The sequence below is a fragment of the Asterias amurensis genome, chromosome 10, assembly GCF_032118995.1.
Source record: "Asterias amurensis chromosome 10, ASM3211899v1".
NCBI lineage: Eukaryota > Metazoa > Echinodermata > Asteroidea > Forcipulatida > Asteriidae > Asterias > Asterias amurensis.
Genome location: NC_092657.1, coordinates 15,679,806 through 15,699,622, shown reverse-complemented (window position 1 = coordinate 15,699,622; position 19,817 = coordinate 15,679,806). Strand labels below are relative to the sequence as shown.

The following is a 19,817-nucleotide window of genomic DNA, read 5'->3' as shown; positions in this document are numbered from 1 at the left end:
ATGCTTAAGATGTGCACCTTTTGAGAAAATCATACTGTTAGATTTAATTCTACTTCACATGTGTGCAAACAACAAAATACTAACTCTTAATGTCATTTTTAGGCTTAGCATGTCATTGTGATAATTTATGGATATATCTAAAACTTGGGGTAACATTTGGTGAAAAATCTAAAATGTCAAAACTTTCAGGTTAGTTGATAGTTTGACCTCAACATTACCAAACATTAAGGTGTTATATTAATTATCATTTGAATAAAAACATTCCTGGGTGTATTTACCTATGAAAACAAAGTTGTTAAAACAATAATGCCAATTGGTATGGGGGTGCAGCCATTTCGGTATAGTCAAGTATGCACTTTTCAAGAAAACCGTGCTTTTACGGGTTTCTTTTTCAAATTTAAGTACAAGGTAATTAACTGTTAATTACGAAGGTTTGGCATATCAACATGAGTTAACAGTATAGGTTTTTTTTTCAGTTTATATCAATTTTTAAATAATTAATTTTGGACTTTTTTGACCTGTGTTTTAACTCAAGCGCGGCATCCACAGTCTTCCCGATGCCATGATCATATGTCTAGTTATGATGCCAGTCATTAACAAACTATGCCGTCCAAAGTGAGTTCAAACTTTTGCTGTCCTATCTTTCGGATCACTTTTGCTTTGCCAAAAGTCAATTAAACTTTGTGACTTGTTTAGATCAATTGTTCAGTGCCCGGCAGCTGGATTTCACGTCGGTTTAAAATTATACATTGACCAAAACATGTAATAAATAATAAATAAATTACTAGATCTAATGTGATTGTCAACAATCACAAAGCTGTTCCGGAATGTTTGTTAATAAAAGTTTGCTATGCTACAATAAAACATACGCATTATGACTTTACAACATGGGATAACCTGGTCTTGTATGTGATACTAAATCGAAAGAAGCTTTAAAACCAGAATTAAAGGTCAACACGGCGTAATGGTAATTATTTTGATTGAATTTTACCCAAGTTCAAAAATCGGTTGTGTAGTTCTTGAGATATGGTCCTAGTTCCGGTTGACCCGGAAGTGAAGGTGTATACTGGGTCACGGTAACGCAAGCTCGATTTTGCATGCCCAAGGAGTCTATAACTGAAAAAGTTTGTACATTGGTTGTGCAGTTCCGGTTGACCCGGAAGTTCAGGTCAAATCCGGGTCACGAGTCTATTACTGGAAACAAATTTGAAATCGGCTGTATACTTCTTGAGATATAGTGTTGCAAATAAAAACTCATTAAAGCTTCTAATTAGCGTAATTTGACACCTGATGACGCCACAGTCTCAAAATTGTGTTTGTCGTACTAATACATTTCATAAGGTACAAGATGGTATGTAACTTATAGTCCAGTCATCCTATCAGAAATACTGGCTTGACCTGGAAAAAATTGCAGCAGAATTGATTTCAACGGTTATGGGTTCCATAAACACTCAAGTCCTCCAAAATGCAAATGGCGGAAAGCCGTCAAATTTGCATAATTATGCTAATTAGTTTCCGTCATTAGCTGAAAATAAAAAAAAAACACGGCTGTCACGTGAATAATTAATTAAGAATTTTAATCTAAACAAATCTCAAATTTAAGTTAGGCCATAATCTTTAATATGGTATATGATTTGTCTCATTCTGATAATTGTAATTTTGACATTTTAATAATTTGAAAAGTCAAGTGTTAAGTCAATACGATTTTGAGGAAATAAATAATAATAATAAAGAAGAAAAAAAAATAATAATAATAAAAATTTTAAATCTCCACGATTACGGTAGCTGTTCCAACTAAAGTTCGGAACAGCTAATAATAAACAAAAAATAAATCTCCACGATTACAATAGCTGTTCCGACTGAAATGTCGGAACAGCTAATAAAAATCTGGACGATTTTAATAGCTGTTCCGACTGAAATGTCGGAACATCTAAAAATTTAAATCTCGACGATAAGAATAGCTGTTCAGACTGAATTGTCGGAACAGCTAATAATACAAGCATCTTAAACAAACAGGGTACCGCCACGCTTAACATGAATAATTACTGACTACTTACATCAAAGTATTAAGCGTAAAGTTGATCAATAGATCATTCGGTAGTGTTTCATCATTCAGCTTGTTTGAAGCTAAAGATCTGAAAAGCAAAAAGTGAAACATTAGGCAAGTTTGTAAATAACGTCAGTCGTTCAGCGACGTTCATTGGTTACTTTATCGGGACTTTGAAATGAAATAATATTTTCGGAAATTTATCTTCCCAGTCGCTATTAGCAAAAGGTAAGTTGCCCCTTGGGTACCTGCCCCTAATACTATTCATGTAGTCTGAGCTCTTGCCAGTTTTTAAAAATTTACTTTTAAAAGGAACATTACCATAGTTAAGATGTTACACAATGTGGAGCCTGAACATAGTCTAGAACAAATAACCAGCAAGATACGATCAATAATGCAGGTCAATGTTTTAATATAATGTGATTTTAAAGCCTTGGTAGTTATCTAAGCAACCAAGGCAGGGATCAGTGGATGCACCAGGGTCGAGTTGATGCGCCTGGAATGCATGACCACATATGTGATGTATAGTACACAAACAGACAATACATTATTTAAATATATATTTAGTTTGCGGTAACACCATGTGTGTATCTACTTGCCAAGTAGAGTTTGTTCTTACATAACCGTCTTTCTTTATTATACTACCGCAAAGTAGATTTATCGGATATTCGGGAGAATTCTCAGTTCTAAAAAGAACTTTCCTGCTTTTTAACTACTACCCGGGCGGAAGGTATAGTAAATTGGCTATCACTACTACTTTCGCGTATAGGATCGTAATTAACGGTACTACCGCAGAGTCAGTTCTTGAGTCGGTCTCAACGTTTCGACTATAGCTTGCTCTAGTAATCGCCAGGAGACTGTTGTTATTTAACACAGCCTAGTTTGGGTCTATCACAGTGGTGTGATGTGATGAAAGACCCTAGATAAGTTCGATTTCTTTTTTGATGAGAATTATACACATTAGTCAGAATTGTGAAATTACGTTTTGCTGTACTAGAATTGTCAGTTTAATGCAGACGACGTGTTTGTTGTTACACTCATCATGCTAGATTATCAGACAAATAAAACATGTCAAAACATGAGCTCTAAAAAAAGGGCTCGTTCAGGAAATAGGACCTCAACAAAAAGTTTGCACCCACAAAACCACTCTGAACTTTTACCCAAGTTTCGACACTGCTCCCCAAATTGATGTTAAAAGTTAATATTATGGAAAATGAATTAACTGTCAAATTGTCACCGAATGGTCTGGAAAAACCTCGTGGCACAGCAGAGAACCAACGCACAACTCAACTCACATAATGGTCTTGGCCGAGTATCGAACCGGGGTCACCTTGGTGAGAGGCGAGCGCTTTACGCATAAGCAAACCATGCCCCCACATATAAAATCATGTACATTAACAAAACATAGTATTTGTTTACTTACAAAACAAAGCCTTCTTTTAAACCTTTGAAAGTTGATGGAGACACCTTTCGAATTTGATTGTTAGCAAGATCACTGTAAACACATAATAACATGGCAACTTGTTATGATTTATATTGCTAGAACAAAATGGCAAAAAGGCGAAACAGAAGGTTAAAGAACATAATCGAAGCTATAAAGTGTAAAAAATATATAACTTACTTTAAGAACGTACTCTACTAAGTATGTGTTTGATAAGAACTTAGTAGTATCCACTTGTTGAATTGTAAAATTGTGTTTAAATCACGCCGCACACAAGCAACATGAAAACCGACGTAACAAACTATCGATTTCCGCATAATAAACGAGCCACGGTCTGTTGTATTTGTTTTACGTTGTATACGCAACAAGTAAAAACGTTATACCTTCCAGTTAATTGCTATTGTTTTGTTGAATTACAAAGCCCAAAATAAACAAGTTCAGTAATGGGGGTTCATCACCATCGTACCGTCGATCAACAAGCTGCAAAGGCTCATTATCAGAGGAGATTAGGGTCATCTTGTAAACTTCTTAAAACTCATCAGTCACTCTCTTCAGTCTCATCAACTCATCAACTCTCTTCAACTCATCAGTCACGCAATTCATATACACACAACCCACGCGCATCAAACAAATTCTTTACAAAGTTTTTGAAAAACAATTATTTCAAACTTCGAATTTTCAATTGTCAAAGTGTCTATAATTGTATTTGTTTAACGTTTTTTAACAAAAGGGCATTTATGAATGGGAATAAAAGAGTAGTTACTCGTTCTTAAACGGCCGTTTAAAACGTTGCAGTTGCCGTGCGAAAAAGGCCCTCGCCTTCGGCTCGGGCCTTTATCACACGGCAACGACCCTGCCGGTATTACACGGCCGTTTAAGAACTCGTCGCTACATTTTTCTTCCCTCAGTATAGGGCTCTTGCGTTATGATCAGTCATTACTTAAGTCATGGTTATTCAGCAACAACCAATCAAAGAAGATACGAATGGGCAACATAGCAAGTCACTTTTTAGGGAATCAACCTTAGCCTTGATAAAGATGTTAAGATAAACTCCATACGGAATAGTACGATTTCGAAGACTGATTAATTTAAACTATCGTAGAGGTGTCGTCATAAGATCAGTTAAGACATAAAGCATGTTCCATTTTGGCCTCCTCGAAAATAATTATGCCTTTTTGAAAAAGAAAGAACGAAACGTATACAAAGTTTTAGTAACTATGATTAGAAGAACTAGCAGTAGACAAAGCAAACAAATAAAATGAAACAAAACACGGTTTAAACAACAACATAACACTTTTTTTAAACTACTTTCGGAGGAGCAAAACATAATACTCACATACTTTTTACAGTTCGTTCTGAGTCTGTCTTATCTGAAAACAATCCGTCTGGAAGTTCCTGTAAATTGTTGTTGCTGAGCTGTCTACAATTGATCGATAAATCCGTAAAAAAATAAAATAGATTATTGCCATATTTCATTGTTATGGTTTCCTCTCTAACATCTAACGTACGTCGCGGGTTATCGGGAAATTATAGCCTATGCACACGCAAACACTTGATAAGCTCGTAATGTCTATTCCACCTGGCAGTTTCTTCCAGACCCGTTTCCTGTCCGGTCTGGAGCTGTTTGTATAACGTTATGGAAGCGAAATGGCCTTAGCCGTCTTCTTGACCATACTTCCTGGTGAGTATAATGGGCAATTAAAATGACTATTTACTCTTGGGAATCCCAACTTAAGGTGTGTCTATTGTTTGGTTCCAGGAAGGGAGCCCTGGTTGTGGACTGAACAACAATGGACCTAAAGGGAACGGGCCAGTACACCTGGTTGCTTACCATGTGCCCAATTCATAGAGCTGCGCAACAGTCGATTTTGTGCTAAACGGGCGCACCTAGCAATTGTTTTCATTTCTCAGCCTTGCTTAAGCAATGTTGTTTGCTTAAAGCGGTAAGCAAGCAAAAAGGGTCATTCCTTTTTTTTTTTTTTTTTTTTTTTTTTTTTTTTTTTTTTTTTTTTTATAGCTTAACACCCTGTTTAAGCACAGCGCATTGTGCAACATCATTGCAATACGATGTCAGTGTGGCGGCGCAGCTGTGTATTTTTTCGTGTGTGTGCGGTAGGTGAATCGAAGTAAACGAGTGTCTAAAATGTTTCAGAATTTTTTTACAATGTATCTCCTTCTTGTTTACTCTTAAGTTAGTGTGTAAACCTCTCAAGGGGCACTTTTAACCATTACAAACAATACATATCACACAGAGAATGTGATGATTTTGTTATCGCCAATGCATTTATTTCACCCGCCATTATGTCAGCACCTTCTTCTTTTTTTTGCTTAAGCAAACGATTTTAAATGTTGCGCGCGCAGTTTGCTTACGTGCATAAGCTAGCAACCGCTCGTGAAACAAGTTTACGCTTAAGCAATTTGTTTCGCTATGTTAAACAAACAAATATGCTTACCGTTAAGCAGCTCTATGAAATTGGGCCCTAGTTGTAAGACACCAGGGGATTTTTGTTTTACCGTGGAAGAATATATCTCACGCCTTTCACATCTAGCGAAGAAAACCAGCGCTTGCACAGTAAAACGGAAATGGTGATCGTCAGCGCAAAATTTCGAGGTAAGTATAGACGATGTGACCTGTGTTTACATTCAACCGCCCTCTGTTGACAAAACACTGTATACGTCACGTTTCGCCATGCAAAAAAAAAAAAACGCGTGGTCACGGTAAGATTGAATACACTTTCTAGCTGGCTGCCAAAACACAAATGTTTTGCCCGGCGGTATGCGAGTGAATCATGTTATGTTTTTCGAGTGACGTCAGAGGTCACATCGTCTATAGCCAAAACAGAGCGTATGAACTGTTCTGAATAGTCTCTTTGTAAATTAGTAATTGCACTGCGAAAAATGAGTCTTACGGCGATAGGTGATTACTAAAACCGCCCCAAATTACAGGGCAATTTTAAAAAGGTCAGCGTGGCTGCTTATTATGATGATGTACAGTTAACCGAAAATCAGTTATTCCGAACATTTTTTGAATTCAGCTCTCGTCAAAATGGTGTAGGAGGGTTTGTGTAAGACTTGACATTGTGTACAGGTAATTTCAAAGAGTTTCAGTTTGTCCTTATGATAACTTCATGTTTATTTCGTTGCATTGTTACAATGAAACTACTAACTTAAAAAAATACAAGGCCTTTTTGTGGCTTCAAATTAAAGCACACTATAGAGGACTAGATTGAGAATTGTGTTCATGTTGAGTCAAACAAATTGCAAACGCCTGTTTTATTGTTGATTGTTGTTTATTGGGTGGTTATTGATGACACATCCAAAATGGGAAAAGAGTTTCAACCCGGAAGTGACCTAATTTGCATATTTAAATTAGGTGGTAATTATCAAACTTTATAGTCAATTATCTCTAAAACTATTCATTTTCAGGACAAACATTGTGTTAGAGGTGAATAGAAACCTGACCCCGAGAATCTAAAAAAACGTATTTGTATACTCGAATGACCCTTTCCAAACAACTAGGTCAAAGGTCAAGGGGGTCAATAATACGTTAAATTGGTTTTCTCTACTCAAATGCATTATTACATTTCATAACGTCACAGTGAAAATAATAATGAATGTATTTTTTGGGTTTAAAATAATCCACCCTGTCCCAAACAATCTTAAAAAATGACATCCAATGAAATAAAATACATTCAAATGACCTCTCTACAGGTAGGTCAGGGGTCAAGGTTTCAACAGTACGTAAAAAGACAAAACAAATGGTGTGCTGGGCTTTAACAGCACAGCTATATTTTTATCATCGCAGTTTATTAGTATCCGCATTTGTAATCAGGAAAGCGGAGACTGACAGGAGTGTACCAGAAGTTTGCCAATGTTTTTGCATTTTATGTTTGGTTTCATGGAGCTCACCAACAAGGTTGTATGGGAAAGGGCTTTGTCTGTTCTATAATGAAGCTCCGCTATTCAAAGGGTCTGTAGCAAACGCCAGAGCGAGAGCTTCTCTGGTAGCTTCTGGGAGCGAGAGCTTCTCTGGTAGCTTCTTGGAGCGAGAGCTTCTCTGGTAGCTTCTGGGAGCGAAAGCTTATCTGGTAGCTACTGTGAGCGATAGCTTCTCTGGTAGCTTCTGGAAGCGATAGCTTCTCTGGTAGCTTGTTCGAGCAATAGCTTATCTAGGAGCGATGGTTTCTCTGGTAGCTTCTGTGATCGATAGCTTCCCTGGAAGCTTCTGGGAGCGATAGCTTCTCTCGTAGCTTCTGCTGGGAGCAATGGCTTCGCTGGTAACTCCTGGGAGCGATAGCTTCTCTTGATCTCCTTTGGAATATTTTCTTTCTCCTTTTCTCTCAGTGTAAGACAATGGCGGTCCATACATGATGAATACCAACAGGTAATTAACAATGCTTGAAAGAAGTTTAATGAGGCAAGAACCGGATTAGAGGCAGGAATGTGGCACCAGCGGGGAGGCAACAACAGGGGAGGCAACAACTGAGGAGGCAGAAACAGGGGAGGCAACAACTGGGGAGGCAACAACTGCCCAGGCAACACCTGGGGAGGCAACAACGGGTTTGGGGAGGCAGCGACTGGGTAGGCAACAACATGGGAGCTAACAACAAGGAAGACAACATCTGGGGAAGATAGCAACTGGTGAGGCAACAACTGGGGAGACTACAACAGGGGAGGCATCACATGGGGAGGCAATAACGAGGGGAGGCATCAATACGGGAGGCAACAACATGGGAGACAACAACTAGGGAGGCAACAACATGGGAGGCATTAACTTGGGACGCAACAGCTGGGGAGGCAACGACAGGGGAGGCAACAACACGGGAGGCAACAACTGGGGAGGCAGTAACATGGGAGGCAACAACTGGGGAGGCAACAGCGATGGACGCTTTGACGGGTAGTCAACAGTGTTGATGCAACCGGGGGTGGATACAACTGTGGGGCAACAACTTGAGAGTGACACCAACGGGGGAGGCACCAACAGGGGAGGCAACTGATCTTAATGTCGAGAGCATCGTGGTAAATCACATGGACTGGGATGGACGAGGCACAGCGGACAAGGTTGCTGCTGACGATGCCTGATTATGCACAGAAAAGCTGAGTAGCTACAATAACGTAATAAGCTAAATTATTGTATGGCAAAGACAGCAATCATTCATGAGTACCTAGAAAACGACAATTCATTTAAAACGAATCACTATTTTTAAGACATATTATCATCAGGCATTGCATCCATATAGTGTGTCAAACGTCTGTTCTTCAACTTTTGCCATGTACACATGGACAGATGATGGTTCAAAGTATCACTCATACAGGGTATATTTGCAGAAAATGCACATCGATCCCGCACCAGAGTACTAATGAAAACTAGGCATAATGATAGCATGATGTTTGTGCAATAACAATTTTGTTAGTTAAAATTTGCACCTACTCGCTTGGAAAATGACTAGAAGGCATTGGCACCAAGATTCCATCGGAAGAATTTGATTATTAATTTATTTGATTTTATTGAATGTCATCAATTGAGGTCAATTGGGACAAAACAATTAATTCATTATTAATTTCTCTGTAATGGTATGCCATGTAATGATGCATTTAAAGCCATTATACACTTTCGGTAAACAGTATTGTCCAAGGCCCACACTTCGTGTATCACAACTTGTATATAAAATAACAATCCTGTGGAAATTTAGGCTCAATCGGACATCGGAGTCGGGAGAAAATAACGGGAAAACCCACTCCTGTTTTCGCGCGTTTCGCCGTGCCATGACATGTGTTTATAACAACTCCGTAATTCTCGTTAACGAGAATTTATATTGTTTTACCGTTTTCTCAAAAAGTAAAGCATTTCATGGACTAATATTTCAAGAGAAGTCTTTCACCATTACCTTCTGTAAACCCTGTAAATTATTTGTAAATCTGTGAACTTTTTTTTTTTTCTGTACCGAAAGGGTCCAATGGCTTTAAGTGGAGAAAACCAATTTAACGTATGTTTCACCCCTTGACCTTTGACCTAGTTGTTCGGAAAGAGTCATTCGAGTAGACAAATATGTTTTTTTTTCCCGAGGTCAGGTTTATATTCACCTCTATTACAATGCTTGTCCTGATAATGAATAGTTTTAGAGATAATTTACCTTAAAGTTTGATAATTACCACCTAATTTAAAGATGCAAATTAGGAAAATTCTGGGTTGAAACTCTTGTCCCATTTTGGATATGTCATAAACAACCACCCAATACACAAGAATCAACAGTCAAACTTGGGACTACCTCACCATTCGTTTACTCTCTTAACTTCAACATTGTACTAAACCACTCACACATAATTAATAAAGCCTCCAAATGTGTAGCTCTCTATACTTGTAAAATGATTGCTGTTGTATTGTCTGGAAGAAATGTTAAGATTTACATCAATACATTGCTAATACAAATGAAACCAAGACAGTGACTTTTCAATCAATGGGTGTCAAGTTTACTCAGTTGTATCTGTCATGCATTTCTCCTCTGTTGACCCTGATTACAATCCAAGTCCGGAGCTTGGCATGGGGATTGGTTCCTTAAGTGAGTGCGTGTGTTTTATTAACTTGAAATTCCTTGCACTGCCAGTGTAAAACTAACGCCATTCAACAATCCCTCTGCCCATTTAATATCTTCGGCCCATTGGTGGTACATTGCGGCAGATCGTTTACCTTACAGAACAACATTTTTATTGAATGTTAAAAATCTTTTTGAATTTGTGCAGTTTTATTTAACTATAAATGTGGAGCATAAACCAAATTAGAACAATGAGAGTTTTTTTGTTTTCATTAAAATAAATGTGTTGCCGGTGTTATACAATGCAAAATCACACACGAACGAGTTTAGAAACATAACATGTTTTGTTACTAAACAAAATTATAAGTAAAATCTGAATTTCTTATCTCGGAAGCTTTTAAATACATTTATTTTCTTCTTAACAGGCTTCATTCTTGACGGGACAAACTTTTCGTAGTAGTTTTATTTATTTACAAATCAAGGTGTTGTTTTGCATTACATCGATTTAAAACGTCTACCACCAAACGTGGCGGGACTTAGCTTTACACCTGGGTTGTCGTTCAGAAATCTGCCAAAGGAAGAACAAATAAAACGTGTCAAACTTGAATCATACAAAACATTCGTTATTTGGATTTATAGGACCAATGACTAAGATAAAGATACACACAAATTGAAAAACTTAACATATTTGAACAAAACCCATTAACACTGATTTGTATCAGTTGTTGATATTGTTCCCTGCGGCCCTTGGGGGAACCCCCACGCCTAAAAAAGTAAGTAAATAAATACAAAAAACAACAACAACAATCAAACATTTATTTATTTATGAAAATAATGTATATCAATACGAAACCAATGTTTTGGCTAGAGTTGTGGCTCGTGCTACCTCAGTGTTTCTTGAAAACGTACTTCGAACAAACGAGCTATGCATGATACATGAGCCGGTACCAAGAGATGGTTTCAAAAACAATTTGTGTCTATGTAAAACACTGCCACTGTATAGTAAACCCATTCACTAGTATGTTTCAAGTCAATTCGGCGTGTCATGGCCGAGCGGTTTAGAGCACCTGATTCAATATCTGGTGTTTGAAAACCCGATCGTGACACTTGCTACGTAAAATTGGGGAGGGAGTGTTTTCTGCTCTACCGGCCAGGCTTCGGATTGATGATACCCAAGCCTACATCCGTATGAACTGTAAAAGGGGTAACCCTGTTTCAGCCCTAAGAGTAGGTGGCAACGGCCTCTTGAAAAAATAAGGGTATATAGCCCACACCTTGAAGTGGCTTTCAGGCCTTGTGTGTCTGTCGACTTAAAACAACAAATAATTATAATAATGTTAACCCTCTTAAGTTAAACATTATTCAAAATTTTACGAAAATTACAAACAACAAAGGTTAGATTTCCACTACTCTGCCTTGTCTTACAGTCCTTTTTTATTCTGAGTTGGTGTACTGTTACTTGTTTAATAAACACAATTATTTTACTGTATTAGCATTTCATTATGAAATAATTAACATTTGTGTTTGATTGTAGTTTTTTTTATTTTATTTTTTACTGATATTTTTTTTTAGGGGTGGGGGTTCCCCCAATTGCCGCAACCATTATATCAACCACTGATACAAATCAGTGTTAATAATCTTGTTCAAAGACTTTAAGTTTTTCAATTTGTGTGTACCGTTAACTTGGTCAATGATCATATACGTCCAAAAAACGACTAATTAAAGCCAATCATCCTATGTGGTATTACCGAAGAGCCAATTCATTGAATGTACTAAGAACGGACGATTCCATATTATTTTATCTAAAACGAGATATGGCTGGCTTCGTCTAGCGGAAGATATAAAGGTAATTTATAAACATCGGCCTTGTGGTAGTTGGTGATAGTCGGCTTACTGACAATGAGTTAGTGGGCATTGTGTGTTGACATTCATGGTTTATATAAGTCAGTAAGATTTACACATAATGCACAATTGTTTTTAACTTAATAAATATCGGATAGTGTGGACACTGGACAGGAAATATTCTAACCTTCGACAGTAATTTTTGGCGGGGCTGCCACACCCACAAATATTTTAAGTATGCATCTTTAATATTTACATTTGGGACTTACATTTTGGTTAGATCAGACACAGTAAGACCACCGGGCTCGATTTGAGATATCTTGTTTGAAGAAAGCACCCTTAGAATAAAAACAACATAGTTAAAACTGTTAAGGGGTGTCAAATGTCTATGACGCAGTAATTTTTTTTTATTTTAAAAGACTAAACATTGTACAGAGCAAAGATCATGTATTATTATTTACTCAAAATAATGATAGCATAAAACCTCACTTGGTAACGAGAAATGGGGAGAGGTTGATAGTATAACACATTGTGAGAAACGGCTCCCTCTGAAGAGACGTAGTTTTCGAAAAATAAATAATTTTCCACGAAATTGATTTCGAGACCTCAGATTTATAATTTGAGGTCACGAAATCAAGCATCTGAAAGCACACAACTTCATGTGACCAGGGTGTTTTTCTTTCATTATTATCTCGCAATTTCACAGGTTTGTTATTTCAAGATTTTTTTTTGTAGGTACACCAAGTGAGAAGACTGGTCTTTGACACTTACCAATATTGTCCACTGTCTTTAACAACTAAGACACTGAATCTTAAAAACTTGTTCCGCAAACATTACGTTACTATAAAAGTGACAGGGAAACTGCACTGGCTGGTCGAAGTAGCGTTAATATGAACTTAAAGATTAACTTCACAAACAGACAGTTTAATACAAGGGAGAAATGAGTTGTATATTCAAAACACTAAAACTAATAGTTCTTACACTAGAACTAGGTCATTGCAGTTTCTAAATGTATCCTTTCGAATTACTCCCAACTTGTTTCTTTCGAAGGATCTGGGGGAAAAGTGGAACAAAATGGTTACTGCGTCGGACATATGACAGGTCAACGTGTCTGCTGATGGAGGCCCATTTGTTCGCTTATCAGGTTTAAAAACTGCCAATTATCCCTACATATGACGTCACACTCTCTATCAGCCCCCCCCCCCTCCCCCCCCCCGAGGCAAATGATGGATATATTATATGTTCGCTTAAAATAACAAAACAATAACAAATTTGTATACAGCGCATAACACAATAACCTTCTCATTGCGCCTTACAGCTCCCTTGGGAGTATTCAACTTGGGCAACAGTAACGCTCCAGAGGCCTTCTCGTGTACAATATCAACCTTTACCCTCGCGGGTTTCCATTTATACCCCTGGGTGAAGGGAAGCAATCATGGTAAACTGTATTGCTCAAAGACACAAGTGTCACGACCGCGATTCTAACACACACACTCCGATGACTTAACCAGCTAAACTTTAAATCGATGCTTAAACACTCGGCTATAATTCAGATGTGCTAAATACCCCTTCATATGACGTCACACTCTCTATCAACGCCCTTCTTGAGGCAAAAGCTGGAGATCGATGAACAAAAGTTTTTTTTTTTTTTTTTGTGAGTTAGAACGTGCGCGTGACTGCATGCGTTATTTAAGGATGTCCATAGACCTCACACAGATACTTGGAACGCGTGCATTAGGCGTGAATGAGGTGCATGGTGGTCTACCTAGCAATCAAGTTTGATCGCCAGCTAGATTAGCATGCAGCCAATTTAACAGTTAGCGTTTGCGCAATGGATATTCGCGAAAATGTATTTTTGACAATCTCAAACTAGAACGGCGCCCTCGTTGAATCATTCAGGCAAACAGGCAGATCATTTCGCTCGGCCCCAGCGGCCAGTCTATCCAGGACCGCTGGGATGGGCTAATCGCTTGCACAGATTCTTGTTCAGGAAGTACGTCATGCGTACATTAAAGTGCATGGAAATATGGCGCAGTGTGAGTGTGATGCATGATGGGACTGCGCATTATTAAACCAATGACAGTGCATGATACGTTTGCCCATCCCAGCGCCTTTGGTTTAAGCAAGGCGCTGGGGACGAGCGAAGCAGATCATCAGAAGATAGCTTCCATTGGTGGTTGAACACGTGCATGTGACCTGGACATGTAAGCGTGGTGCATGAGCTCTTTACGTACGCAATGTATGGGTAATGTTAGGGGGGCACATGAAATGGGCGTGGCTTAATGATGAACACAACCATTCACCATTATAATGTACCCGGGTGAACATGTAAGCGTGGTGCATGAGCTCTTTACGTACGCAATGTATGGGTAATGTTAGGGGGGCACATGAAATGGGCGTGGCTTAATGATGAACACAACCATTCACCATTATAATGTACCCGGGTGAACTGGGTCCATCATTTAAACATCATGATTAGTTTGGCAAACAAAAAGTAGGTACTTACACTTTCCATAGTTTTCGTCCGGTTTCCATCATCATTCCTATATCTTGCAACTGGTTATCAGAAGCATACCTTTGAAGAAAAAAAAAAATAAAAACGATGTTGCAACCCGAAAATTAAGTCGCAGAAACATTTGGATAATTTAAATTGTCTTTATTTAATTTAGCTTGTCTGTATTTCAAATCTTATAGAATGTTATCACTCGAAATGGACATCTGACAGGACCATTGTGGTTATAAATGTATTATAATTGTTTTCGCCGTGTCATGACATGGTTTAAAATAAATCCATTATTCTCATGATCGAGAATTGATAATTGTTTTAATGTTTTCTCAAAAAGTCAAGCATTTCATGGAATAATATTTCGAGGGAAGTCTTTCACCATTACCTTCTGTAAACCCTGTAAGTTATTTGTAAATCTGTGAAATTTTAGCGATTGTGCAACCAACCTCTTTCGGCTGGCTAATCGCCATTTATTTAGAATTGTGGCACTGCTCTCCCAATAACATTCTTATTGAAATAACATTTATATTGAAAATATCATAACAATGGATTTGGTTCACCAACTTTAACACTGTGTACCTTTTCCAACCGTACAGTACTTCTAAAAATATATCACAAAAAGATGACAGTTTATTGAACCGCACGGTATAGGATAGTGGATGATATACTCCACGCGTTCGATGAAATACTACAACAAAACAGGCATCGAGTCAACGAGCAACTGGTCTAGTGAAATAATGAGCTTTAATCCCAAAATGAGACAAACACGTATTAAACTTACAGAGACCTGAGGAACGGTGGTACTTTAAATGAATTCGAAATAAGATTCTTGGATACATTCCTGAAATTAAAAGAACAAAGTCAACACAATCTTAGATCGTCTTTATGCAAATCATGTCCCCCCTCTTCCCTTATCTCGATGTCCCTAACAAATAAACACTCTCCTCAGTTTACATTTACTACACATATTGGGAAAGCCCCAACAGTTTGGGGCAAACATTATACCCAAAGAACGCCAGCTAAATAACTTTTTACATGGAAAATATAACGTTTTCTAATTGCATGGGTACCATTTTACTGAACTGATTTATTCACAGCATTCTTGTGTAGTTTAATTGTCTATGTCTGCTCCTGTTCGGTACATATGGAAACTGAGGATATTAACAAAGTATACACTTTATAACACCCCTTACAAAATCTTACAAAAATTCTATATTTGCATTGGTTTAAAGCGCGACACATGAAATGTCCTAGTTTTACTAGAAACCTAGCCTTTAGTCAAGGCGCACGCGGCACACCGGATGGCACGCACAACCCCAAAAATGTAACGCACGAAAGAAACAAATATATATCAGCGCGAGCGGCGTAAGCCGCGAAGCACCTTTAGCAACTCGTTTTGGGGCCTTTTGTTTTTCTTTACATTTGCCAACGATTTTGGAGGGAGAAAATGCAATGCATAATACATTAGCGTGGTGATTTGCTGGCAAATAAGTAGCCACAATTAGTTGCATGACGTCACAAGAACGTTCGATGCAAATTCGATACATTTTCTCCCACCAAAAACGTGGCAAATGTAAAGAAAAACAAAAGGCTCTAAAACGAGTTGCTAAAGGCGCTTAGCGGCTTATGCCGCTCGCGCTGGTAGTATCTATTCGTGCGTTACATTTTTGGGGTTGTGCGTGCCATCCGGTGTGCCGCGTGCGCCTCGACTAAAGGCTACTAGAAACCCGGTGGCGTTCCTTCGTGACGTACACTTTATACAACGTTATTCAGCACTGTGTGTAAACATTCAGAACAACAGAGATCCACACAATGCAGGGATTTAAATACCAATCGAAAATTCACAGTTCAACACAAACTAAGCTAATTATTTTTTGCATTCTCTAATGAGAGACTATGGCCCTTTTCGAAACAATGGCTTCGGCTTTGGATTCTGCTTCAGGCTCCGTCCTCTCGTGTGAAGATGAGCGCGCACGCAAGCTGGCCTTGGAATCGAAAAGAGCCTTTGCTAGGGTTAATAGGTGATGGTCGTTGAGCTATGTAGATCATTATTATTAATCAATCACACATTATCATACGTACAGGTAAACGAGACGATCAAACTGCAACAACCAATCTTCTGGTATCTCTCGCAAGAAGTTCGTACTGAGGTCTCTGTAGCACAAGCAAGAACAAAGAAAACAAAAGAAAGAAAAAATACCATCTAAAAACTTTCGGGGTAGAATTTATTTGGATTCTTTGTCTTTGTTTGATAAAACAACCACAGTTCCAAGGTCACACTGTCCAATAGGCCATGGGTCAGGCCGCTTTGAACTCGGTATCAGGGTCAAGTCTGCTCATGCAGTTTCAATAATGGCATAAACAATACGTTATATCAGCCTACTACACCTGTTATATCCTTATACTCCCGGATCCAAACATTGCACCTTAAGCTGGTAATTGGACCAAGAATAAACCAGTCATGCTGCTGACTGCTCGGGCAGATTACATGCCCATTAAATTTAAAAACTCATGTAATGATAAAATTAAACACCCCACATGAAAATGACTTTTAGTTTAGGTTTAGCTTTGCATATTATGTTTTGAACAAGCCAAGTGTCAGCTTATAATCAAGCAGTCCCCGTGAGTCCAACACATGCTCAAAAACGAAATGGTGCTACCGCAAAGTGTGCTTACTACAAATCTTTAAGCCTTTGTAGTATACAAATAAGTAACATGATATCTTCATTTGACGTGTACAATTTCGGGACAACCAGCCATGTTACCTCCTTTAATCAATGAGTTCCTCATATGACCGTGTGAAGTTGAACTCGCGCTCCCCTACATTTTGTTTTTACATAACAAAAGAACATTTTTTTACGAGGAAGGCTCGTTCTCTTTATAAAGAATCAGATTTCCCCAGATTTGTAATCTTTGGCAAAATGGTAGAATATAAGCTGACACAAAGGGAGTAATGATGCTTGACTTCGCCTGGGGGTTTCCAATAAAAAATACAATGCTCTGCTTGAAAGGGTGCCGTTCAAACTGTATGCAGTTCAGTTTAAACTTATCGCGGATCATTCATATCAGCATGTTACTTCAGCGTCACGATGTCAAATACCAACATGTAGAAACCTCCTTCAAAATTAATACACGACTGTTTACAAACAAGACTTATAGAAAGCATTCTAACAAAAATTACTCTTGACTATGTTCATAATGTGCTAATTTATTTGTTAGATAATAGATTTGAAGAGTTATATCCAGCAATTTTTCTGAAAAAGTAGCCGTCCCATTTTCGAACTGGTTGTGTTGGATATTCATGCATACAATGAAATAAATGCGCTGTCCGACTTGTATCATAAGATTAACCGATGATTTGTTTTATATTAAAGTCACCTGGACATATTTTGTTAGTATTTGTTTGTCACGATTTATATGTTTAAAAATATATAAAGTTGTTTGGGGGTGACTCCGCCTACCCCTTTTGTGACGTCAATCAAGGCAGACTTTGCCTCGATCGAACAAAGACCCCCTCGAATTTGCCTGCAACGCGTAGAGTAAACACACGTGCAAAGTACACGTAAGTGGAGTCGTGAGTTTGTACGTTTGTTTTTCTTTCATTTTCCCGGCAATGTCGACCAGGTGTATTGCTGCTTGAAGCAGCAAAACAAAAGATGGGGTCTGTTTGCATAGTCAGACTCACAAGAGCAATAGCTGTCCGGTCCGACGTCTTGTTCAGCGCTGCGTGCAGCGAACACTTCGAGCCGCCGTGCTTAGAATGCGGAACACACCAAACATTTCACATGAAGAGAAAAGTTATTAAAACAAATTACGCCATCCCAACAATTGTTCCAGCTAGTGGGAAGTCGAAAAAGGTACCTGGAAGACGTTACGAACATAAAGGAGAACGTGAACAAAATTTCAGGTAAGTTTGAACTTTGAGGGCATGTTTTTAGCGTGCGCCTAGCGTCACGATTTTTGTTTTGGTTGGCACTGCATGTAGGCCATGGGCCCAAGCCATTTATTTTGTCAAAATGCTGCAGGGTCAGGGGTGAAGAAGGTTTGAGGTCATAATATCATAGAGAAGGTATTCATAATAAATAATTTACAATGTTCAAGTTCAAAGTTTGGTTTGGCTCCTCAAAAAAAGCGATTTTCTAAGCCCCTATTTTAGGCAAATTATTGGAGTTACAACCTTGTTCCCAAATATCACGAAAATGGTGATATGGGTCTTAAGTACACATAAATTCACTACCCATGGGAACGAGTGTGAGATTGTTTGTTTGTTTGTGTAACAACACAGATGTCAGACAGTGCATGCAATGGAGGGGTTGCAGTGGGTGTTTGTCGCGTAACAAAAGACGAATTTGAACCTGTTATTGCATTTAAAGAGTCTTCTTGGGATAAAGTTATTGAATGTGTAAGTACATGGAAAGAGTTAGATGGTTTAGAGAAGAAAGCTGCCATGGAATTTGACCTAGAAAAGAAACATTTGTACGGGTATGACATACAACATCATGTATGTATTAGTTACATATTAATACTACTACATGTACCAACGTTTTACTGGAGGCGTATTGGATATGGGTTTCAGTTGAAGGAAGATGTTATATCTATCCTCTCCAGAAACAGTTATATCCAAAACCAATAAGAGAATGGAGAGGTTAGATCTTCTTGGATATTCTTAAGCAGAAAGCAAAACAAATCAGCAATTTGTAAAAAAGTCTGTCAGACACGCATTTTACAGATATTGAGCTAATCGTATTTTTGCGTGGTTTGAACTTCATCCCCAAACGGTCTACCATCCTACGCCATTTGAAACTGCTTTTCAGGAAAATAAGACTAAGCGTTTTAATGGCGGGGAAACAAAGGTGGAGCCTATGTACACCCCTTCCGAATGCCCTCAATACGGAATCTTCAAGTCGCCCGACACATACCTAGATTCGTACATTGAAGGTACACTGGAGGAGTTGTTCAAAAAAAAAAAAAAAAAATGTGCGACAAATTGACTAAAGCAGACGTCAAAGTCAAACAAAACAAAAAATTTCCATAAAACCATCTGACAAAGCCAGGGGTGTTTGCGTTCTCAATAAATCAGACTATATACACGAGGGGACTAGGCAACTATCTGGGCCGTACTATAAGTTGGTTGACGAGGATTTAACAAGTGAAATCACAGCTGCGGTCTACCAGGCCGTAACTAATCTGTTCAAAGAATGGATAATATCCAAGGAAATATTCAAGTTTCTCGACCCCGGCCCCACAACCACCAGATGATTAAAACACCCAGCCTATACCTACTGCTGAAGATCCATCAGTGGTTGCGGGGCCCCAACTCAACAATTTTCAAAATACATGGATTTTTCCTTGCTTCCAATTGTCAAGCAACAAAGCACATACACACGAGACTCTTCACAGGTTCTCCAAAAACTTGACACTTTGACATTGGACAAAGACTATCTCCTA

The 19,817-nt window shown here is 38.4% G+C and overlaps 1 protein-coding gene across 2 annotated transcripts in view; it reads right to left on the bottom strand.

Moving 5' to 3' along the window:
- The window catches only part of LOC139942913 (uncharacterized), a 59,822-nt gene that overhangs the window by 30,885 nt on the left and 9,120 nt on the right, over positions 1–19,817 (bottom strand). The window contains exons 2-11 of one of the 2 annotated variants that reach the window (XM_071939733.1): positions 16,452–16,523; positions 15,151–15,210; positions 14,370–14,438; positions 12,845–12,916; positions 12,133–12,201; positions 10,521–10,589; positions 9,808–9,873; positions 4,825–4,908; positions 3,471–3,542; positions 2,058–2,135 (exon numbers count right to left, since the gene is read on the bottom strand). In XM_071939733.1, coding sequence (XP_071795834.1) covers positions 2,058–2,135; positions 3,471–3,542; positions 4,825–4,908; positions 9,808–9,873; positions 10,521–10,589; positions 12,133–12,201; positions 12,845–12,916; positions 14,370–14,438; positions 15,151–15,210; positions 16,452–16,523 — 711 coding nt within the window. The remainder of the gene's footprint in view (positions 1–2,057; positions 2,136–3,470; positions 3,543–4,824; positions 4,909–9,807; positions 9,874–10,520; positions 10,590–12,132; positions 12,202–12,844; positions 12,917–14,369; positions 14,439–15,150; positions 15,211–16,451; positions 16,524–19,817) is intronic. The other variant, XM_071939734.1, reaches the window with a different exon arrangement.